General features: G+C 35.1%; 1 protein-coding gene across 4 annotated transcripts; it reads right to left on the bottom strand.

The window, feature by feature from the left end:
* Positions 1-288: 288 nt before the first annotated feature.
* On the bottom strand, positions 289-23,820 carry SLC38A11 (solute carrier family 38 member 11). Of its 4 annotated transcripts, none has more exons than XM_026853049.1 (11): positions 23,685-23,820; positions 23,219-23,293; positions 20,878-21,012; positions 19,136-19,201; positions 17,355-17,461; positions 16,748-16,827; positions 8,848-8,918; positions 7,809-7,970; positions 5,995-6,107; positions 5,198-5,329; positions 290-1,279 (listed from the first exon to the last, which is right to left on the bottom strand). In XM_026853049.1, exons 2-11 carry the CDS (start codon positions 23,277-23,279, stop codon positions 1,034-1,036), a joined length of 1,173 nt encoding a protein of 390 aa, XP_026708850.1. In that variant the 5' UTR covers positions 23,280-23,293; positions 23,685-23,820; the 3' UTR covers positions 290-1,033. The 4 variants fall into 4 exon arrangements, 3 of the variants coding, with proteins under 3 accessions (XP_026708853.1, XP_026708850.1, XP_026708852.1); XR_003398845.1 differs by lacking the exon at positions 290-1,279 and adding an exon at positions 2,735-3,208 and having other exon boundaries at positions 4,760-5,329; positions 23,685-23,798; XM_026853051.1 differs by lacking the exon at positions 7,809-7,970 and having other exon boundaries at positions 23,685-23,798.
* Positions 23,821-25,582: the final 1,762 nt, after the last annotated feature.

The following is a 25,582-nucleotide window of genomic DNA, read 5'->3' as shown; positions in this document are numbered from 1 at the left end:
ATGTGTGTATCTGTGTGTATTTTTATATATGCATATGTATATATGTACATATATATACATACATGAATCTTTAATGTTAAATGAATTTTGGAGAACATAACAAATCACCAAAATCTAACAAACCATGATGAAATCAATAGCCATATATTGAAAAGAATCAGAGGACTAGAACGATAACCAAGTTCAGAATGTTTTCTTACAGAATTTGCTCATGCTTGGCATTTAGCAATGTTTCAATCCAGTTTAATAAAAAATAAATACGGTTATAAAGGTAAGAATCAAGCTGTGTTTGTTATGCATGTCATTGTCTTCTCTGTCAATCTTGAAATTTTCACAAAGACAGTTTACTTGAATCTTTTTAAATTCACCACTGTGGATTTACTTGTGTAATATCTTTTAATTAAAAGACCACAAATTATAAGTTACACTTGAATTGTATCAGTTACAGTTCAGTCAGAATACAAAATTGTCCTTGACTCAAGACCCAATACAAGGGATTTCAGCATTAAAGGACAGTTATTGCAAAATCAAAGTCAGAATTAATAGGGGTCTTTCAATTTAACAGCGTAAGTTTAATACACAGAGAGTGACACAGACACACCTTTTTTCAGTATACTGAAAGCCCATACTATAGTGTGCTAATAAATACACGTCAAAAGATTATAAAATTTATAAAAACTAAATGACAGCAATGAAACATGGGAGATGTTTACATTCACAAACATTTCATTTATAGCTTTTAAACAGCATTGCAGACTAAGTTAAAAAAATGCAGACTGTTTTGATAGGTTTGCAAGTTACCTAAGTAAGGTCTACTGAAAGGCACCTCTGAGAATTTGTTTCAACAGCTAAAACTTAAGTCTTATCTGGAAAAGGATTGCAGCATAAAACCAAGTATGTAAATACAGTTATATAGTTTAAAATTCATAGTGCACATCAAAACCTAAAAGCTAATTGTTCCACTCTCCTTTAAACTGGCACGTATGGCTTGCTGTGAGATGTACCTGATCTAGCCTGCCGACTGGGGTGCTACCTATGGTGGAAGTGTACTGTTGTGAAAAGAAACATTACTAGGGAAGCAGTAGAACATTTCTTTTCCATGGCTGCATTCCTGGGGATGCAAGATAGTCAAAACAAACCCTACTGTCATCACTAGCACACCGACAGCAAGAATCAGGCAGGATATGAGGTTATCTGAATGGTTCCATCGTTCTTTGGACAGCCTTAGATAACACGCTGTTGGGATGATAAAAACAAGTGGGGTAGCACTCAGAACTCCCTGTGTGTGGGAAACAACAACAGAAAAAAACCCTCATAAGTATGTGTATCTAGATGTGAAGAATAAAACCCAAAATTTTTAAATGGTTGTGATTAATGTTACAGTAAAGCCAGAGAATAGAGGCCTTTTCCAGTGTTGCTATATGGAAAACTTTCTTTTCAAAGTCACAAATAACCTGCAAAAATATCTGTAAAACTTTTTGAAATAATTCAGATTTATTCAAATGCTTTCACTTTGCTGATACAGAATAATATTGTATGTTGCAAGTACTATTAAATCTGATTACCAGAAGTTTTTCAGCTTCATAAGTACAGTAAAAGTCCAAAATTAATAGTTCTGCAATATTCTAACCTAAAATATTTAAGATTATTCCATGTAGGAGTCTAGATACAATACTGCCTTAAAAAAAGTGGAAGCATCATGTAGCAGTTCAAAGAATTCTGATCATTTCCTACATTTGTAACCCAGTTTAGGTTGCCTTCCCTATGGAAGCAAAGGTCCCCTTGAGAGAGTAACCTGCTCTTTTATTAAAAATACAAGTCCTCTTTAAATGCTCTCTTAGATAGGGACAGATAAAAAGCACCTGCTTGAATGAGTTTTATGGTAAAGCCACTGCATATGAGTTACATGCCAAAGTGAGCATTTTTATGCAGAAATTTTGACTGTTTACTTTGTCACATACTTAACACAATGTTTCAACTTAATTAGGGTAATCCAGTAGTAATCCAGCCTACTGATTATCTTACATCGTTGCTTGTACAAACTTTTGTTTATTTTTATGGTAGAATCTGTTAAGAGTGATCAGTACAGACAACAAAATAGGTACATGCACAAACTACCTTCTTCATAAGAACCAAGACACTCAAGCATGTGAAGCAACACAAATGAGCAGCCAGTGAAAGAACAGCACAGCAAAATCTGCGGACCCTTGATTCCCATATGACTGAACAGTTTCCCTGGGGAATTACCACAGGGCAAACACAATGGCTTGTGTTTTGTTTTAAAAACAGAAAGCACAGAAAAAGTAAGCAGAGAAATAGCAGCAAATGCCATCTGTGGTGAAAAGCCAAAGGACTGCTCTTCTGCTGGACAGAAAGCCTGCTGAGAGAGAGGACAGATCATCCTTCCTTCACATGTAAAGACTGTCTATTCATTTTTCTCTACTGGTGGATATCAAGACTGAAAAATCTTACAGCTGTGTTGTCAAATTCTATCCTAAAAAGGAAAAAACCAATCCACAAGAGATGAACTACCCACTCAAATGTCTGGCTATCAACTTCTATTTGTAACTGAATCAAGCCGTCAGCTTGGCTATGAAGTAATTGCGGAGGCCTCTTGGGTAAAAATATTGCATTGATGGAATGTTTGCTTTTGAGTGATTATTTTAAAACAATTTCATTTCAGACAGGAATCACACATATTTATTCATGTTAGAAAGACTCACTGGCAGTTCTCTAGTGTAAATTTATTCTTAACATATTATACCATATAATAGATGTAAAACATATACATACATAGACATATATGGGCGCACACAGTGAATTAGATTCATTATAGCAGTATTCTGATATCTGGCCAGAATAGGTATGTGTGCATGTGTGTAAACATTTAAATACTTCTATTGGTGTGTATATATACACACAGAGGTGAATCTTCTGCACTGGCAACATAAAAACAGAAGGAAAAACAATGGAAAAGAAATTGTGAACAGATGACACAAATGAGAAATTTTAATGGAAACATGCATACCAACCAAACCAATAGGAATATTTTTATTTGAGCTAGTTATAATTTGGAAAGGATTAACTGAGAAGAAACCACGTAAGTAATTATTTTAAACAGAGGGTAGCTTATCTGAATACTCAGACCTATTCTATAATATTAGTGCAAGCATGACCTGCTAAATCACTGCTACAAAATCACTCACTACTTCTTGGTTAGCAGATAAACTGCACTGCGGATCAGAACAGTGTACATATATCATAATGTACATACAAGTACATGTATCACGTAGCATAAAGAACAAATCCTTCTGTTTTGTTCCATCGGTAAGCATGCAATATATGGCTTGAAATTGTTAATGAATTCATGGAGAGGGATGTAAGGAGGCTATTCTAAAATGTTTCTATAAAGAAGCAAAGGCTGCCCTTAAAAAGTTTTCTCTACTTTATAACTCTTATATCCTGGAGTATGGTATTTCCACATCTTTACTTATTAAAAATAACTAACCTGAAATTAAAGGTAAACTGTTAAGACAAATAATGTTTATCATAAACAAACATGGGCCCATGTGAACCTCATGAAGTTCAACAAGGCCAAGTACAAGGCCCTACACATGGGGTCAGGGCAATCCCAAACAGAAATACAGGCAAGGTAGAGAATGGATTGAGAGCAGCCTTGCGCAGGACTTGGGGGCATTAATGGATGGAAAACTGACTGCGAGCCAGCAATGTGCGCTCACAGCCCAGAAAGTCAACCGTGTCCTGGGCTTCATCAAAAGAAGTGTGGCCAGCAGGTCGAGGGAGGGGATTCTCTCCCTCTACTCTGCTCTTGTGAGACCCCACTGGGAGCACTGTGTCCAGCTCTGGGGCCCCCAACATAAGAGGGACACGGACCTGCTCAAGTGGGTCTAGAGTAGACCACAGAGATGATCGGGGGCTGGAGCACCTCCCCTGTGAGGACAAGCTGAGAGAATTGGGGGTGTTCATCCTGGAGAAGGCTCCAGGGACACCTTATAGCGACCTTCCAGTACTTAAATGGGGCTACAGGAAAGATGGGGAGGGACTCTTCATCAGGGGGTGTAGGGATAGGACAATGGGTAATGTTTTTAAACTGAAAGAGAGAAGATTTAGATGAGATATAAGGAAGAAATTCTTTCCTGTGAGGGTGGTGAGGCACTGGCACAGGTTGCCCAGAGAAGCTGTGCCTGCCCCCTCCCTGGCAGTGTTCAAGGCCAGGTTGGACGGGGCTTTGAGCAACCTGGGATAGTGGAAGGTGTCCCTACCCATGGCAGGGGGTTGGAACTAGATGATCTTGAAGGTCCCTTCCAACCAACCTATTCTATGATTCTAGGATAAACACAGATGGGATTTTTTTTTTTTTTTGTTAACATTTCCTTGGATTAAATGTACATTCTGTGACAAAGCAGACTGACTTAATCTGGTAAGACTCCTTTGCTAACTAGTATCCTAGGACTCAAAGAGACTACATGGCAGTTCCAGCCAATCAGAGAATTTACATAAATGTGTTAAAACTGGTTCGAGGTAGTAAATGCCTTGTATGGCGTGCCTTCATCTCTGCAACGAGGTGATAGCAGACACAGGAATGTTTACTGGCAAACAGAGCAGTTTCCTCCTAAAAGGTCATATGCTCAAGTTATGAAATTACTCAGTTTTTCCTCCCTGTTAAATCCAAAGCAGGGAAAAATTCCAGCTACTATCTCTGTGGCCTCACTACTATTGGTTCTTTATTTCTCTCCACCCCGCCCACCTCTTGATTTTTTGCCCCTTTGGCTCAAGACAGTAATTAGGACCTGCCCCAGTATTTAATAATTTGCCTGTTTCATCAGAAGGAGGGATTTGAGACAGAAATGCTAGATTCACTCCTGTAATACAGTCAGGATGAGTAATTTAGTGATTTTCACTGCAGTTTAAATACATTTGGTAAGTCATAGCCACTTGCCATATCTCAAAAACTGTTCTTAAAGGCCTCTCTAACCATATGAACTTTACTTCCTGAACTTACTTCCTCCTTTAATTATCTGATTTTTGAAGTGGTGAATAATTCTTTTTTTTCCTACTATTTCTACTGACTACTATGTCAAATTATGTAAGACTTTCAGTAGAGCTATGGATTTTTCAGAGTTCTGTTTTATAAAAAAGTGATTTATTAAATAAGAGAGTATACAGGTTCACTTACATTCAGCTCTAAAACTATTCCAAGGCAATCATACACTAATGATACACCAGTCGCCACAGCAATGATAACTACTGTCACAACAATATGGAAAACTGTTGAGAGGTTCCCATGGAAAAACACATTGGCAATCACCTGAAACAGAATCATAATTTTAGACCTTGATTTTGCTCCTTATGTTAACAAACAGCTTATTCCAAATTTTCTAACCTTAGGAAACTAAAAGAATGTGTAAGAATACACTGACTGAACTTTACCCATCTTGCTTCAAGAAAACCTTTTCATCCACTACCAAAATTAACTCATAACAAGCATTGCAGAACACTTGCAAGACTGACTTAAGTTATACCTGCAGGATTTAGGGTATACTTATTTTCTTCTCATTTAATCACTACAGAGGAAAAGCCATCTACAATTGTTTATTGAACAGATGGAGTTCCTAGATGGAGGCATTTTCACAAAGCAAAACTAGTAAGCATAAATATGCTATTTTCAGCTATTCTCAACATAATAACAACCGTGACATTTACACCAAACTTGGAATTCTAAGAAGTCCTGATATTATTAAATAATTGTTAATATAATATTGGATAATGTTATAATAAATGTAATACAACATTATATTGCCGGAATCTAAACAGTACAACTAGTACTTCATAGTCACTCCATGGAGCAAGATAGGATATGCTGATATTTATCACAGAACAACTACTGACTTCATCTACAGTGTATATTAATAATGTGAGAATATTATTAATATATATCAAGATTGTTAAAGGGAGAATGTAATAAATTCTTACCTCTCTGGTCACAAAACATTCAAGGGGGAAGGTCAGAATTACAGTAACTCCATAACAAAACCTTCCAAATGTAGCAAGGTTGTCATCTCTACAGTAGTTTTCAAATATATCTCCTGAGGCATAGCAAAACATCAATTAGTTTGAACTTCGTGTCATTTGCCTATTTGCAAAATGAAGTATAAATTACTGGAGTAGCTGAGGTCCCCTCTCCTGACACATAAGAAACTGTAGCCACAGTCACAAATCACATCCAGGAGAAACTTCCACCTTATACTGCTAGTAGCAGTGTTTTTATTTCAAGTAGCCTTTATCTTTCAGAAATATTGTAACATATACACATTAGAGTTTGTCATCTGTTATCTTCCCGTTCGCACAGATTTTGTATGAGATGCTGGTGTTTGTGACATTCAGAAAGAAAGCTGCTATGTAAAAGATACATTTCATTTAAAAATGTAATTCCTAGAACAACAATTGCACAAGGAAGACCAGTGAGTTACCTCTGGAGAACTGCTTTCCCTGATAGTACCTAATCATAGCTTGTAAACTACATTGAAGAATTTAAAATATTCTGATCCCGAAAGCCCCTTATAAACATATGGATTGTTACCTAGCAAATCTCCTTACATCTAACAACAAAAGCATTGTGAGAGAATTCAAATCATCATCTTGCTCAGCGTTTACCACAAAGAATCTGGAATAATGATTTCTGAGGCACAAGAGGCACTGGAAGACAGTAATCAGATGATCTATCAGGTCTTTTCTACACAATTACTATACTGTCTTATGATTTACTACTCTTAGGATCACAATGGCACTGAAGAAGCAGTAAGGCATACATTAGAGAAAACAGCCACAAGATTTTGACAACAGAGACAGAAGGTAGAATGGAACCTGTTTACAATAAAATTATATACTGAGGGATAGCTGCAGTCAGAGATTTCTATACTTGAAATATCTCAGCCAGTTTGCAGTCTAGCTACATTTGCATCTGGGACAGTAAGTTACTCTGCATAAACAGCACTGGAGGCAAGAAAGAAGGACAAACCAAGCACTAACCCCCATCCTACAATTCCTCTGTTTTCAACTACATGATGCTGCTCATCAGGAGAGGGAAAAGTTTGGAAGCCTTCTACAATTTGGAACAGCACTATTAAATAAGTACTTGCTACTGAAATGCACATTTTTCCTGAAGAAGCTAATGCACTGAACAAATTTATGCCTTGTTCTTCTGAAAGCACCTTCTCCACTTCGACAAAATGATGTTAAATAGTATGATGTAACATTGATTATATATATTTATACATATATGTATATTCATATACCCACAGAGATGACGGTAGGATTAGTTACAGCAGAACAGATGTTGTAAAGATAGGAAATATCTCTAAGTCAGAGCTAGGATGTTTTATTAGCACAGACAGGAAAAGGTACAGGAGAATACACAGAAAAATATGACAAGCACCCTGTAGAAAAATCAAGGCAATTTTTATTTTTACTTCTCTCTGCTAGTGGGCCACATGGCTAAATTATAGATGTTTAGTTCTCAGAAGTATTTTGATTATTGAAGTACTCATAGGGGACTTTGACCAGTGAGACACTTGGGAATCTGAAACCTATTAGCACATAGCCTAACATCTTTGTATTATGTTTTGCTTGTTGAATAACTACAAGGAATATCCTAACTATTTCCATCCAAACATAGTATGATTTTGGCATTTTTACAATCACTAAAATATTAACAGCAGAAGTCAGACAGGAAGGTGGAAATACAAGCATTACAGCAAGCACCAAAATTGCAGGATCAAACAGTTTACCTTCTGTGTATCCTGTAAAAGTCATATATCCACATGCAGCGAAAACTACACTGATAACAGCAGCGAGTGAGACAGATATGTGTGTGACTTGAGACCAGTTCTTTAATGTGGGTTCTTCCAGAGACCCATATATTAAAAAGCTGTTATGGTTGCAGATGAATGCTGAAACACACATGACAGTTAAAGCAAATGTATGAATTCATGCATATAACATAAATTTATGGAGTGTATATGCCAAGGTAGGAGACACAGCAGTTTGAATCCACTAATTATTAAATAGAAACATTACTCCTGCAACGAGTGACAAAGATAAATGGCTTGAACTTTTGCTTACTTGTTTGACAAAGGTTTATATTCATCCCAAGATGATTCTGATTACACTACCCTAAAATGCCATGCTGTTTCCCACCCTTCACACCTCCTTTTCACTTCTATTTCCTCTTTCTGCTCTTATTTTGCTTAAGAACTAAACAGCAGTTCTAAGATTATTTTTTTATTAATCCATAAAGCCATTTGCTACCTTCAGACTTCCTATGACAACCATTTAAGGCAGCAGCAAGCATTGGGAGGCCTTAAATTATCAAGGATTAACAAGAAATAATGTACCAGATCCTGCAGGCAGGAACAGATTTTAGAATAAGGATAATGGAGGTGAGTTGAGACTCACCTGAATGGTTCATTGTGAGAAATGGGAAGCAATAGGCCTTCTCTAGTGAATGTATGCATTGCAGTCTAAGATTTTTCTGCCTCCTCAGTTTATCAATTAGACTAACCCTGTTGGTGAAGGTGTTTTAAGATGACCTAGACAGTTGAGCTGGATTCACGTGCTACACCACTGTCTCTGCTACAGTGGTCACAGCCTCTAGGGCCAGATGGGCAATGGATGACTCGAAGTCAATTTTATTCTTTTCTAAATCAGCTTAACATGAATATAAAAAAATTACAATTAAAAAACCCACAACTTCTCGGTCTGAAATATTAAAGAAAGTAATTTCCTACAGTTGATCTGAATATTGAGAATACAACAAAAATTACTTACCAAATGACATCACCCCAACAGCTTGTACTGCGTTTGATTTTGCAAATATCCACGCATTTTCTGATTTGGGTCTAAAACAGACATTTGTTTTAAAAGATTATCCTCTTTTCCACTACCAGCTACTAAAAATAACTTCAAATTTTATGCTGTAATACAGAACTGCTAGTCAGATCTCCAGAACTCTCTGAAGTAGGCCACACTCTTCTTCAACAATAAGTTGAAATGACGGAGACACTCTTCCCACCTCTCTTGTTTTGTTAAAGTATTTTTGGCTGTAAAAACTGGTTACAGAAATGTCAGCCTGTTTCAGTGACTAGTTTTGTAAATAAACTTTTCAAGTCATCATATATCAAGAAACATCAACAAGGAAGGTAAAAGTTTTTACTGATTCTAAGGTTATCTCAACCCAAAATCTCTTCTGCCTATTTAGAGGCAATTTCTTCCTTTGAATTTGAACATGTAATCCATGCAGTCTAAAGATACTTTTGTAGGCTAGAAATAAAATGAGCCAGTTTGCTTTTCTCTATAGCTGTTTCAACTATTCCTCATAGTAAAGGGATTCTGCTAGTTCCCAAAGGAGTAATAAAGGTGTGAGAGTATGTGGAGACTTTTATAATCAAACAAGAATGTAGTATTTCCCGTATCTGCTCCTCTATGACATGCCCACAATTTTGGGCCTGTGGTGCTTGCAATTCCTAGAGGAGGACCACAGAAAACCATCAGAAAACTTTGTTAAAATTCATCTGATGCATGAACTTCCTCTCTGAATAAAGACCCAAAATGAAGGAAAGGGGAAGGATGTGAAACATCCTTTTCCAAAACTACAATTTGCTAAAAATATAAAATGAAATTCACAATGCAGTTGAACATTATATTTGTAATATTAAAGCATAGCCAAAGAGAGCTGTTCATAAAAAGTTAACTTTTGTGCTGCTAACTTTGATTGCTCTGTTTTTATTTAGACGGGAAAGCTGTGCCACCTGAGGCCTTAGCTGTTACTTTCCTACCGCCCTAGAAAGCAGTAACAATGGTAGCTTTGTCTCTCCATCTAGTGATAACTAGCTGGTTTTGACAGCCATAGTGGCATATGCTTTGCTAGGTTTCATTACTTTAAGATATTCAAACTCCACCCCTACCTCCTAAAAGATTAAGAAAAAAAAAAAAGACAAAAAAAAGATGTTGCTGTTACCCCTTTCAGAACTCATACCACTATTTCTTGAGACATCAAATAGTTAATCCTTCCTTTTCTATATTAAAAAGCCCCCAGATTTACAGCATCTAATGCACATTCATTTCAGACATAGAGCACCTTTTCAGCTCTTGTTTGCTAAGCTTAGTTTTGAAGTGAACAGAACCTGAGCATCAAAATCAAGTTCAGTTGTTTTGTCCTTAGATGCAGTATATTGTAACATCCTGCTTCTAGTCTTAAGCAGATAAATATGGCCCTCCTAAAATATTCTGATGCAGCACGTAGGTGAAATAGAATATCTGGCATTTCTCTTGTGAAACAGACCCACTATAGCTGCTGTAGTTCCTTATATAGAGTAGCCTCCCTTAATTGATGCTACTGCTTTCGAAACACTAGGGATGTCTGTGGCCAACTCATATGCATAATTTTGAATATATTATTGTTCAGGAAAGCATTCATATCTGATTGAGGGGAAAAAAAAAAATCAATAATCCAACATAAAATATAGAAAGCTAGCATTACAATTGTTCCATTCTGTAACCACTAGAGGTCAGCTTTGATATCAAACATACAGAATGAAAATTTGTTTCATATTATCCTTTGACAACATTACTTGTAAGTCTCCATACCCCTTTTTCTAGTAATAATTAACACTTAGATTAGCTAATACCCTATAAACAAAAAAAATTTAAAATGCACAAAAATAAAACATGTTTTTGTCTAGAACACATTTAACTTCTGTGAAAATTGTACATCCTGTGCAACAGTATAGCTATATTATAAACTTCTATAAATAAGGATTTTAAAAATGGAATGTAGAAAGCATGTGAATTTCAGTTAAAATAGTTTTAATAAAGTGGCCAAATAATAAATGTAAAAGAAGTAAAAATATCACAGGAGCTAGTTTTCCCCCTGCATAGTGTAAGCTTATGCACTAGCTATATTCAACACATCAAAACAGCTTTGCTTTATGGATGAATGATGAATCAGATTAAAAGTATTGGCAGGGGGGGAACCCAAAAGAACAAAATCCTGCTTATTTAGCAACATAAGATAAATTCCTTCCATCTAGTTGCAGAAAGCATGAAGCATTTCAGATCCATGATTTGAATAGCAGCGGATTGCAGTGTGATACAATGCACATTGGCACATATGACTATTCCTTACAGTAAGTCATATACTGCTGCATGTGTTCTGAAAAATGTTTTCATACTTTGGAACTAGAGGGATCTCACACAGATGTGAGATATAAACTAAGAAGTGAAAGCAACACAGTACAAAATTTTGTAAGAGTCAACAGCTCTAGAGTTCTGACCGTATCAACAACAAATCATCCCCAAGTCTAGCCTGCAGGACATAGAGACTTACGTAAAGCTCCTGGAAAACGCTGCAGGTGACATGAAAGTGTCAATATAAAGTAAGACTTCAGACTCGAAAGGGAAAATTGTGTCAGGAAACAGTAGCTGTTAGTTATGGAAGAGCCATACAGTGAATAATTGCTTAAAATGACTCAAGACAAAGGGCATCTAATAGAAATATCATGTACCATTTATCAATGTAAACACATATTCATATAAATACATGTGTCTGTGTAGCCAGATACATACGTCAGCTGAGTCTATCACTGGAACACCAGGTAACACTATACTGGTTCTGCTTTTCTATCTTTCTGCTACTGCTCAAGATGGAATTTTTTTTTTTTTTTTTTTGAGAAGGACCTTTCTTCTGACCAGTTTGACCTACATTCTTGCTAGGAATTATTAGGGGAAGATTTTAACTTCCGCTCATACAAGAACAGCAATAGCTGCAAATATCCATAAATGACAAAACCATCTAGCTTACTGCTCCTCTCAGTGTATAATAACACAGCCTATACCTGCATGAACACAAAGTTTGTTTCATTCTGGAGAAGAAGGAGAAGTAGTTAGATGAAACACAATGAAAGTTAATGGAAGAAACACATTTGTGATACTAAATGCATTTGTTGAGAACTGTACTGTATACTGTGTAGTAGAAGTTGTATCACAAAGTAAAAGCTGAAAGGTAATACAACTATGATTTTTGGAACAAAAATAAAAGATTGAACAAAAAGACATCCAAGGGAGATCCCAGAGAGAGAAAAATCTTAGCTGAAAGAAAGACAACAGCAAGACAGACTGACAATTAAAACTGTGTGTAGGAAGGTAGCGAAGCCTAGCAATGAAGAAAGCCTAGAGGTTAAGAAACAACAACTCAATCTTAACTATACTTAAGGGAAAGTATAGCATAATAAACATGTTAGTGAGTTGAAATAAGTTTTAAAAATTTATGTTTACCTACATAAGAACAGGGGAAAATGAAAAGAAAAAATGAACCAGGCAAAGGTTAAGACATCTTAAGGGTTAAAAGGCATTTCACATATCTCCTACTTCTTGTAAAACATTTACAGTGTAACATTCCCCATCTTAAGATCCATGTTATGCAAAAATCTTTTCTGTCATTTATGTAGAAATGCTGCCAAATAAAATACAGCAACAGAGTGCATCACAAGCAAAGTATCTTTAGGGAGGACAGGAGAAACATACATCCCTGATCTCAACCCAGCTTGCAGGTATGAAACACTGACTGAAAAAAAATTAGTTTCTAAAGAAGCAAAGTCATATGTTTGACGGGGAGCTACATGTTGGAACAAGCAAAAGACTTCTATTGTTTTGCATTGAAGATCTGTAATAAACCACCAAGTTTAGGTGCAAATCAGCAGTTATCAAAATAATCCAGGAACACATAGCAGGTTAATACAGGTTTAATTCAATGATTTAGACATTTAGAAAACTAACTGTAAAATTTAAATGGAATTCTATTCTAAGGTGAAATAGCATTTTAGTTTTTGTTTGAACTTTAAAAGTTTAAAGATACTTAAGAAGCTTTAGATGCTGAATATTACCTGAACCAATATAATGAAAAGAAAACGAGTAATGCTCACATCAGCCTTGAATTTTACATTAATCAGAATCATCTTGGTTGTTAAAGAAAAAAAGATGAGGCAAAGCTCTATGTCATCCCCACTTAGTTACAGCTGGTTTAACTCCTCTTTCTTCCTTAATGATTACTTCGCAGTTCTGTAAATACAGTAGCTTAGATTTTACTTTTTAAATTTCATCAAAATTTATCTTTTCATACTATTGGATTATTTATATGAAGGAAAGAATAAACTTTCTACTTTCAAGTTATTTTCCTGAACACTTGGTGTTTCATCCCTGTGATCAGCTGCCAGTTGAGTAATTCTCACATCCTATTTATGTGTAGCAGATGCTCTGGAAGATTTTCCTAGAGATTTCTGTATTATGCAGACACTGACATCATGACATTCTTTCCAAAAGAACACCAAATTAAAATGATCCATCTTTAAAAACTACATAAAATATTGCTTTTTACAGCAATGAATGTTAGTTTCAGCTTTGAAGCATTACTTTATGCAGTATTAATATACTACACATTTACAGTTTGAGATAATTCTAACCCATTGTTTTTGATCACAGTAGAAAAATTCCCATCTATAAACAGGTGGAAATAAAGTAAAGAATGGATCATCAAAATGTATTTTCATCCAACATCTTAAACCATTGAGACTAAAGTCTGAGTACAGAACACTGGATTTTATCTGCAGGTTCATTATGTTCTTCAGGCAACAATAAGCATATGAATTATATTAATCAAAAGCAAAACTGAAAAAAAAAAGGTACCTCAGTTTCATATGTGTTGTAAGAGAAAAAAATTAAATAATATCTCATCTTAAATACTTTTTTTTTTTCCCCCTGAGAAGTAACAAGACAATAACATTCCTATAATGTCCCTGGACAACCCCCTCCACTCCCAAAGCAACTAAAAATATTTAATAAAGTAAAAATGCAACATTTTAAAGACTTAAAATTGCTGTTTTCCGGCCTACAGTTTCAAGTACATCAAATCATTAAAAACAGTAACAATTTTGTTGTTTTGCTTATGGTCAAGCACACTGCAGAAGGTTTCTAGGAAAGATAATATTCTCAGTTGTCCAAATAATAGATATAATTTTCAACTAGAACATGAATTGCATTTAGGCAAAAAAACAGTTTTATCATCCCTGGATAATCTTGTTGTACTTCCCAAGGGGAAGTAATCTTCACTTTGAAAAATCTACAGGTAAGTGAATACTACTCAGAGAGTAATTATCAAAGTGGGAAGATATCTGAACAGGATTCCAGTGGAACCTGACCTGAGTTCAGCACTTTCGTTAAATGATGGAACAAAAAGTAAGAAGCATCCTTAATAGAAAGCATGAAATGTGCAGTTAACACAAGCATGTTAGAGAACTGGGTGAAAAAAGAAAAATCGTAAATATGTTGGTAAATGGAGAAACCATCTGATAAAGCAGTATTCAATCCTGTAATGACAAATTCTACAGTTATGCTGGGAAAAAAAGGCTTTATGAGAACAAGGCCGAGGGGAACAAGCAAAATAAACCCCAAACTTCATGAGAACCGAGTAAAAGGAAGGGAAAATTGCCAGCTTACATTTCTGAAAAGAAGGGCTTGGTGCTTCTGTGAGATTGCAAACTCTGGGCACGTCCACAGTGTCATGCTGTTTTCCAGAAGCAAGCAAACTAGGTTATATAAACAAGAGTGTGGGAACCCCCAAAAGATAGAGCAAGACCTCAAGACACTTTGAATATAAAATACATCAATCTTTCTTCTCTGCTTCACAGTGGGAATACCACAGGCAGCTGGGGCACCATGATCTCACTTCAATTTGCAGAGAACTTAAGGCAGCCATTGAGAATGATCAGTAGCCCAGGAAATGACAAAAATTAAAGGAACGGGTGTTTGTTTATAGAAAGAATCACCAAAGGGGAAAAAGCTACAGCTCTTTACAGGTGTTTTTTAAGCATTTGAAAAAGACTGGACAGTTTGCTGTCCATATCCACTGTGGTTAGGCCAAGAAGCAACCAACGTGAAATGCAGTAAGAGAGGCATATGATACATATTTAGGAAGAATTCATAAGAAAAGGCTAGTTAAGAACTGGAATGGGAGATCATTGAATTGCCAAGAACAAACCAGATGATCACCTGTCATCAATGACAGCCATACAATCAGTTGTGCCATGCAACAATGGTAGGGATTAAAGAGTCTTTCTTGGCCCCATCAAGCCTTTACCTAGGATTGTTCCAATTCTTTTCAGATATGACAGATTTGAGGACTGTTTCATAATCATGATTTAAAATCTCTTTGAAAACTCCAACTTTTATTGTATTTTAATAAGCATTCATAGTAAATGCATTATTTACTTGTTTCACGTGTTATAATACTATGATGGGACCTATATTAAAATATATTAGTGCTCTTTATTCTCATACCATTATACCATTAACAAAATATTAGAAGAGGGTTTCAATAAAGTATGTATCTATTTCTAACTGTAAAATAAAAATAGTAAAAATAGTAAAGACATTGATACAATGTTTGTGAGAAAATTCTGATTAAGTTTATCAACTTGCTAGATGCATTTTTGAAAACAGGAAGTGTAAAGGCAAAATGGAAGTTTCTGAAGAATTAAAAAGGAAAACTTCAAGAATCACTCAAAACCCAACATTACTTATTTTGAGAAAAAGAAATCCATTCATTTTGTATTTTTCAGTGCATCAAAACTGTTGAGAAGATATGTTACCATAGTAACAAGGTCATCAGTAACCAGTACATACAACTTCTTCCTTTTTTGACAGAGGATTTTGAGATTAGCCTTCCAAATACCTCTTTGACACACAGTATGAGAAACATGCTGCTTCAGAAAGATGGGGGGGTGGGGGTAGGGTGTGGAAGTCCCATACTGTTCTGAGTGCATCGTTTTATGGATGATTGATGACATCATGAACTCCTATTCTAGATTAAACATGAATACCCTGCAATTAACCCACATACCGTAGAAGACAAATGAACAATTATGTATAACACTGCTGAAACAATCATGGTGGAAAAATCCACTTCTTACAGAAACTTTAGAAATACTATATAAAACTATTCCAATAAACAAACACATTCAGAAATAGCTTGTCATCTTTATTAATATATCTTCATAACACTTTTTTGCAGTATAATTATAAAAATATTGCCACAACATATTTCTGTGTACTGAATTGTCTAGAATACTTCAATGTTAAATACTTTCAGAGCATGAGTGCTGGAAAAGTTTTGCATGCTTATATTGTGGTTTTCTCAAGTGACAGAATAAAGTTTTTATTGTTGTGTTCTCTTTTTTCCTTTCATTATTTGTATTTAACTTTTATTATGAAATCATTATATTAACAGAAAAAGAAATATTCCTAAGATACTATCTATTTTAAGATTGCAAATATAGGCCATATGACAATAATGGATAAAATTAAAGCCTTCTCAAATGACAAACAACCTTACATGCCCATTCAGGAGTCACCTGCTCTCATCCATATCACCAGCAATTTCCAATTAATCTGTAGGGTTTTTTTCTACATTTGCTTATGTACAATAGAAGAAAAAAAAAAAAAGGATAATATATGTTTTAGCAGTTCATTCTGTATTACTGTTAATACAGGTTTATTTTTTCAATTATGTCTCTCCCCAAACAGCCAGGTTCCAAAACTATGCAGATGCATGTAATAGTGAAATAACAGATTACATATGATCAAAAATTAACTTTGTGACAAGCGTAAGAATACTTACACTTGTGGACTGAATGTTACTGTTCTCACCATCACAATAATCAGGATGACAATGGTTAAAATCAGAGAAATAAGAGATACCTGTAAAGGTAAAAACACCACTTCAGTAAGCTGCTGAAAGGTTGTCCTCTTAGCAGTATGAGGTACTTTTTTTTTTTTTTTTTTAAGAATAATTAACAAGCAAGTAAACTTCGAAGTATCACATCGAATATTCACCATTAGAAAGCTTTTCCCACATCATCATATTTTGTTATTCTTTTGAGTAACTAGCCAATTGCAATAACTGCAACAATTTGTCTAATTTTAAGTGCTATTCCCATTTAAACATTTCTAATCAATGGTGCTCAGCATTTCAAGATCAAGCCTGCATCATCTAGCGCTTTACAAGATTTTATCTGTGTTAGCAGTGGATGGAAAAATTCCAGCAATTCACATGGAGACCAAAGTTCTGCTTACACTATTCCAAGTTTTCTGATATTTCTTGGAACAGAAGACAGTCTGAACTTCTAAAATATTTAACATGCTCTAGCCAGATGTATTTGAGTTCAAATACATTGTGTCTAACACTTATTTTCTTAATGACATACAGAAAAGTAAACCACTCTTACCTTTCCCAGTTTTGCTATGTCTCGATATAAAGATATAGGCAAGGTAAAGATGATGGTGGTGAGGAGAATTATGAAGTGACGGTCAGTAAGCACGTTATCTGGTCCAACTAAAGCAAAAGAGAAAATAATTTACTTCTCTAAGAGACTGACATGAGAAAGACATTAGATACATTTGAAAAGCTAGGAGTACCAAACTCTGATATTGACTAGACTTCTATCTCCTTTACTCATGCTAAGTAACACTGAAATAAAGACTAAGCACTAAGCTAACCTTTAGAAAGCCATACACAGCATGTGCATAATCACAAGAATTCTGCAAATTCAAAGCAAATGCATAACATACGGGATATATTATACCAAACTTGGGCAGTCTGGTATTTCTACACATAGATTAATAGTAATTTATTTCATTATGCCTGGGTCAATGTTGGCAATGACATGTTGGTAATGACATTTTAGCAAGTAAAACATTCTACTACTTCTTTCTGCCATTTACTCTTGAGGATTTTTTTGACACTGTGTTTTGACATCAATTACAGTGCTGTTGAAGATAAACAAATTCTTAAAGAACGATCCTAAAATAAGTTAATTTTGAGGCTTGAGTACCTCCTTTCTTGTTGTCAGCTTGCTTCCACTCGCAGAATACAGATTACCATGTGTAGGCAACTATAATGTTATAATATTCCTTGCAATACGTGGAATTTATTTGTACAACTGGTGTTTTTTTCAAGCCAATGACAACAGAAAATAAAACATATCTCAGTTTCAGTCAGACTACCATGAATCATGGCCTTGAATGAAAGCTTGCTGAGTACTTATGGCTGAGAAGTAACTGGCAACTGACATGGAAGGTCTGTGTTCAGTTCCCTCTATTCTTTGGGAGATTATAATGCTTTTCCACCTCCTTCCAGGCAGATATTCTATCACTTAGGTGAAAAAATGTGACATGTTGAGGGCTCCTCCTATTAGTGAAGTCATATTGTACACAGATTATTAGATATTCACGGTTACTATCAACCTGGTCAGGTATTTACAGAACAAGAGTGTGACAGTTAAAACTGAATCACACCTTGCAGGCTTCACTCACTGAAAATTGTAGTCCTCCTGTAGAAATCAAACAGTATATACAAATACTAATTTCCACTTCATTGTAGACATGTTCTTTTTAATTTCCCAGTGAAGAATGTTTTAATTTAGCTGGCTTTGTGCTAAAGTAGATGGCGAATCTCCACTGATTCTGCTGGAAAAACTTACAGCAGAGGAAGGGTAATAAGTGCATGAGTAAAAACGCTCAAAATGCCACATCTGGTTTTGAAGAGAACAGTTAAGAGAACTTAAAGTTACATTGCAATTCATGACCAACTATTACAGATATGTTTAAGTAAGCATTAAATCCATTATACTATTTGTAAGTCATTCAGAATTATTCACTAGATACAGTTTCAGTATTCAAATGATTATAATAGGAAATATCTAAAAAAGATGACAAAATATGATGACACTGTAAACAGACCCCTGTGGAATACTCTTCCTATTTGCCTAGTATTTCACTGAAGCAAGGGATTTCTTCACTGACACTGAGTCCAGTGATAACCAAGGACTTGTTTGAGAAAGACATTAAAAAAATCCAAAAAACCGTCAAAAACCCACTTATACAAATATGCCTCAGTTCTTAACTGGAATTATATTTAAGAGTAATTTAGAAGCAACGTAACACGTAATCCCTGAATACTCATGCTATACTCCTATCTAACACATTTGCCCTGTTAAATGCATCTTACCTCCAGGAATTCTCTGAAAAACTTTAGTTAAAGTGTCTCCTGTTATTATGTTGTAACTGATCATAGCTGGAAGAAAATAATTTTTTTTGGTTAGTAGAAATCAAATATGAAATATTTGATAAACCTTTAATACATGTATTTTGTAGACTTCAGGATTATGTGCCACCATCCCTCTTGAATTCTGGCTACCAACAAATTTTAAGTTTTACAATGAAAAAAAAAATTCTTTAACGCTCCCCTTTATTTTTATCTTTTTTAAATTCTTAAACAGGTACAATCTAAGCAAGAATCCAGTCTGAGAAGCAAGGCTGTTGTGCTGACTTGCCACATAAACTTACTTCTTAGTAAGTTTAAAAAGGCTTTTTAAAATTATGTTTCCCACAGCAATTCTTTGTCAGTTAATTTTCAAATCATTTCTCTTTAGTAAAGTTCCTGTGTTAGCCTAATAATCAGTCCTGCAATCAAGTGCACAGGACTTCCTACCTCATATAAAAAGTTAGCAAAATCTTTACACTGGAAGAAAGGAGGAGAAAATAGATGAAGATATCAGATATGGACTTCCATTACTTCCTCTCATTAACAAGAACTGTGGCCTTAACATTCATATTTCATTGTTATGTTATTGTACACTATACGTGTGTATATGTGTGCATGCGTGTGTATACATACGCACAGAATATATTTATATACTCATGTGGTCTTCACCATTAGGACAGCATACCTATAGGTCCCAACCTTAACTAATGCATAAATATTTGCTGTTGTGAAATTGTAAGTCATTACACTACTTAGAGAAATCAACTGAAGCACATACATAGGCATAACTGGTTCCATTGTAAGGACTGAGATCTTTACAATTCTTTGTCATATTCTCTCTGAAGTAGTAATTATACTCTTTTTTAAGTCAGCATGTTTAACATTATTACCTGCAGTAACAGTAACTTGACTCCCTTAAAATTCTCAGCTACCTGTAATCAATTCAGACTAGTTATTCCTGCAGTAGGGATTTTGATCTAGGACTCTGTGGTCACTGAATCCAGACTCATGGTATCTCGTCACCACCTCTTGCAGCCCCATGTGTGAAAATATCAAGCTTATTTAAGATTTTATTTAATTAAGTAGGTACTGTAGGGGACAAATTCAGAATATCACTTTATTCTAAAATTCTGGTCTAATTAATTCCTGCCCAGATTCTTCTACTCATTTGTTCTTTCACTATTTCTTCTTCAAAGAGGTCTCGACTGCCCAGTTTTATAGTAGCTCATTAGGTATAAGGCTGAATTAATGCTTTTGAAGAGCAATGACAGAATGTAATATTCAAGCAAGATCTGATCAGTGGTTTCTAATACTACATCTTTGGAAAAATATTAATTCAATATACTCCTAAAGCCATACTTTGCTTTTGTTTCAGGGACATCAACCATGTGCTTTGTTACTCATTATAGAAGAGAATCTATTCTTTGGTATTTTTCATAGCTACTTTTGTCATTAGTTTTTAAGTGTGTGATCATTAATTTCTCTGCTATTACATTTCAGTTCATTTCTATTTTTCTGGTCCTCCAATTCAATGAATTCTTCCTCAGTCATTCTTCAGAACACACCAGGTATTTTTTTATAGGAAAGAGGCATACACAGTATATTACTTTACAGAGGGCTTAGTATTTAACCAGTGAAAGAATGAGGTAATGTGAAAAAGCTTGTTATTTATAAAGCTTGAACTTTTCTATTTTTTGTGATCTTACCAATAAATGGATATAAAAATTGAAGAGTTGAAAGAATTAGATAACCTACAAGACCATATGTTTTTCTGACCAGCTCTTGATAGGTGTTGGTACTGGAGAGGTTTCCTCCTTTGATCAGTAATATAATGGAATAATCTGTTAAAATATAAAATTACTGTTAAAGACAGTATGAATCAACTTGTGGTTGGTTACCCCTCATCTAATTTACTCCTTAAAAAAACCCCAAAGTTTGTGAAAAGGAAAACAGTGTCACTGGGAAGAGCAAGGATGAGAAACCTCAGAGGATCTCAATCCCTCAAACCCAAGAGTTATAGGCTCATATTGGAAGGGAATTCCAGCTTTCCTGATTAGGGACAGCAGAAACAGACTCCAGTATGGTCAAAGAGAATGAAAACTGTCACAAACACCAAAAAAGGAAAATTCGATTAATAATGCAGATGGTTCTGAATGGATGGAGCACTTAATTATATCCTGAAAGGGGGTAACATGTGAGGATTGCCTGTGTCATGGTGCTAGAATTCTCAATCATTTTACTTAGTTATTTATCTAGGTTTGTGAAAGATAAAGCCTGGTTAGTATTTTACGTCTTCTCCATTGTTTACAATAAAAATATTATAAACATTTTTACTGAATACTTTTAAAATAAAACAGGCACAAAGTGATTTATCTGTAAACCCATAAAGCAATGTGCCTTGAGACAGCGTGTGGAATTAATCCTAGACTGAACCTCAGCTTTTTAAAGAACATTTTGAGATATTGCTGTTTTATCAATCTATGCTTTAGTATTCGTTTGAGCACCATGGGATTTTCAAGTCCATATTAGTTACAGCACAGAATTTATTACCTTGGTGCAGACGTCCTGACAGACAGTAGCTAGACCTGGCTTTCACTTAGCTTGTAATCTATACTGCGATAGGAACAGCTCCTTTCTATGAAGAGTATTGGTGTTTATTATCTTCTGGGAATTACTGAAATGATGACATTTTCACAGTCTTTACAAAGAAAATTTCTACCATTTGTTAATGTGAAAGCCAGTGCAGAGATTACTGTGAGCATATGCAATTTTTACAAAGTATATACTCACACTATAATTGGGAGGCGACAAAAATAGAAATACAGAATTGTTCATTATCAATTATGTTGCACACTGAGCTGATCTTGTACAAGAAATATTAAGTCTTTGTAAGGGATCTTAGACTCACAAAACTTGAAAAAGATTTATTGTTAAATGACCTAGAATTGTATTTGTCAATGTAGGACTAAACCCAGTACAATTCAAAAACATACCCCAAAATGAAATACAGTGAGAACTGCTAAATAACAGCTATCACCAATTACTCAGTAAAAGCTATGGAAAATAAATACTAATGTTATATATTTAGCCTGTACTTTAAAAGCTACTAGTCAAAAAGTTGTAACTATAATTTGCTCATGCAAGATATGTTGAGACACACCTTTAACATAATAAAATGCTGAGTTTAATTCACAGGTCTGGCTAAAAAGTCTTCAAAATACGTATAAATGCAAAGGACAAATCAGATTTCCTGCAGAAAAGTAGTTGAATTTCTGAGCTATGTTTACGATATGATTTCATTAATGTATTTTGCCATCAGCCATCCAGAAAATTTTCCATTCATAAGAAACACATTTCTTACATTATATTGCTCTTCATAGAAACCTTAATCATTTACGCAGGCCCTTAAATTATACTTTACGCAATGAAAAGCATCAACTGTTGCTCAGCATACAGCCACAGCAGAATTTGTGCCACTCATGTTGATATGATTTGTCATTTTAGGACTTGAATCCACAGACTCTTTACAAAAATTCTCCTTTGTTGCCAATGGATTTACTTACATTTATCTACCATATGATTTCAAAACTTGTCCCTTTTTGAAGGTAAATCCATTATTTTTTAAATGAATGATAATTGAATAAAATATTCAAAATCATAGTACAACCAAAGGTTCTCCTTCTGTAGTGTATTTTTTAAAAAGTGATATTCAACCCAAGGATCAGTCTCTTAATTAGGGTAAAAACTGTGGACTAAAACGGGTGATTATGAGGCACAAATAAGAGCTATTCTTTCAAATGTCACCTTGACCTAGCCTAAGATATTAGGCTTCACAAAAATAAAATGCACACAAAAAGCAGCTTTGTATGTTGTACAGTATAATTCTCTACTTTTACTAATCTGCTCAAGGGATTAGTAAGGTAAAGGAAAAAATTTTTTTATTTTTATTGCCATACATATACTTGCTTAAAATACCATTAAGCTCAAGATCAGCTAAATGTTGCAAGACTAATTTTCACTTTACAACAGAAACTGCTTTTAGAGTACCTGTGATATAGGCAACCCCAAATAAAAGCAGTACTCCTAGTGGAAAACCAGCTTCCTTCATTGAATATGGCAATCCTGTAAAATAAGAAGAAATTATAGAAGAACCTTTTCAAATACTTATTTGTGATCAAAATAAAGAAATATTCTGATTCAAAAAATTGCTATCAATCTCTCAAATTGGACCATCATGCTTAATAACCTCAGAAAGATCATTTTCAGTGACAAAGTGTTGCCTATGTGTGAAGTTCACTCAGCACATGCACAGCCAATTCTCTCTGATCATTATAGGAAAGAGGCTGTAGGGTATTTCTGACTGAGATGTGATCTCAGCTGACACTTCTGCATTTTTACATACAAAGCAAAAAAAAATAGAGACAAATCTTTAGGAACAGCAGCAGAAAGTAAGATGACAGTGTTATTCGCCAAACTGGATAGAACACAGGATACTGAAGAAAACTGTACTTACCTATAATACCTGATCCTATGATAGAGTTGATAATGTTAAATCCAGCTGAAGCAAGATCACTGTTTCCTCCTTTATTCCTGGGCTTACTAACAAGGGCTGTTTGGTCATCTGTTTCTACCTATTTCAGGAAGACAATGATAATAACATTATACATGAGAAAAATACCTAAGAACAAGCATTTTACACATAGTCTATTCAAGATTAAAAAAAAAAAAAAGAGTCATAGACTCAGATTTGTAGAGGTATTTTGGTAAGTAAATCCCATTTTTTTCAGTGAGAAATCAAAGGGGTATTAGGCATTTAATTCCTGTATAAGTCTGACCCATAATCCTCTGTAATTAATTCTTCTCTGAAAAGAAAAAAAAGTAGGACAGAAATGTATATAAACTCAGAGATAGACTGTTAAACAAAGAGCTTTTTAGTCATGTTCCAAAGGCAGAAATGTGAATCAGGTATTTCTGAAAATATTTTGGCTAATACAACTGGTCAGTAAAAACAGGCCCCTGAATCAGGGGAATGAAATCAATTTCAAGTTACTAGTAAAGTATGCCAACATCTGAAAATGCTCTAATTCAAGGTTTTATCCAGCATTTTAAGTATTTCTGTGTCATCCAGTGGTTAACTCATTATAAATAGTTAATGACACTGTAAAATCGGCTAGCCCCAGAAAGTTTCTGTGGGAAGGTCTGGAACAAACCAAAGTTCAAAGCACAAATTGTAGCCAGTAGCATGCAGTGGTCCTCTCCTCAGATGACCACTCTGATGTCAGAGAACATTTTAGAATCATTCATTAGAAGGCCAGTATTTTAAATGAAGTTGTGTAATTCAAAAGAGAAACATGCATTTAATGAAGAAAATGCCCAGCTGTGTTCACAAAACCAAAATATTGTATGCTTACCATGAAAATAAAACCACTATTTCACGGGTGCAGGAGGCTATCTAACATATATAGCAAATAGTACAGACTCAGATGCTTGTCACAAGTACTTCTGGAAAAAAAAATTAAATGACCAATAAATCTAAATCATCTGTAGATAGCGGTATAAGCATAAGAGTTCCTCAAGGAGGGCGATATATGTAAGTGGAACCTTTAATCCTAAAGCAGTACTAATATAAGAAGAGGAATACTGGCTCAGATCAAAGGCCAGTATAATCTTGCATCCCATTCCTGAGAGTGGCCACAGAAGGTGCCTAGGGAAGAGTACGAGAACATGAAAAACAGCAAATAACTTTCCTGTCCCAGCTTTCAGCAGCAGGCATATCCTGGACTTCCTGAAGCTGATACGTTCTTAGTGCATCACACCCCATAACAGATTGCTCCTTGAATTTGCCCTTTTTTGAAACCATGTATATTTTCTAGCATCTGGAATGTCATATGGCAATGAGTACCACATCTTAATTATGCATCATATGAAGAGACATGTACTTTTCTTTGTTCTGAATCTATCATTATGTCCACTTAGTATCCCAAAATTTTTTGTACCATCACAGACAAACCAACTATTTCCTACTTATCTTGTCCCTATCACATGCAGTTTTAGACAATATTCTCCCTCAGCTGTTTCTCACCCAGATTTACAGTTGCTACATTTTATTTCACTACTGATTTGAGCACAAGCATCACTGTCATTCTCTCCCGAAATTTTAATTCTCTCTACTACTTAGAGCACAGTACATGTGAAATCACACTGAACTAGAACAGTCCAGTTCCCTCTTTTCAGCTGCTACAAGAAAATGAACACAATGTGCATCGTACAGCTCAATGATTCTGTCATCGGCCCTGGTCGCTTCCCCACTTGCTAGAGACACATTTGAATTGGCAAAAAGGACAAGGAAGGGCAACGGAGATTGTGACCGTGGTTGAAATAGCTCCTTTGTGAAGAGAAGTGCTCTTGCAG

The sequence above is a fragment of the Athene cunicularia genome (genome assembly GCF_003259725.1).
Source record: "Athene cunicularia isolate RWA chromosome 7 unlocalized genomic scaffold, athCun1 chr7_part1, whole genome shotgun sequence".
In the NCBI taxonomy this organism is placed as follows: domain Eukaryota; kingdom Metazoa; phylum Chordata; class Aves; order Strigiformes; family Strigidae; genus Athene; species Athene cunicularia.
The sequence above is the reverse complement of the archived record's forward strand: the minus strand, read 5'-3'. Positions and strand labels throughout refer to the sequence as shown.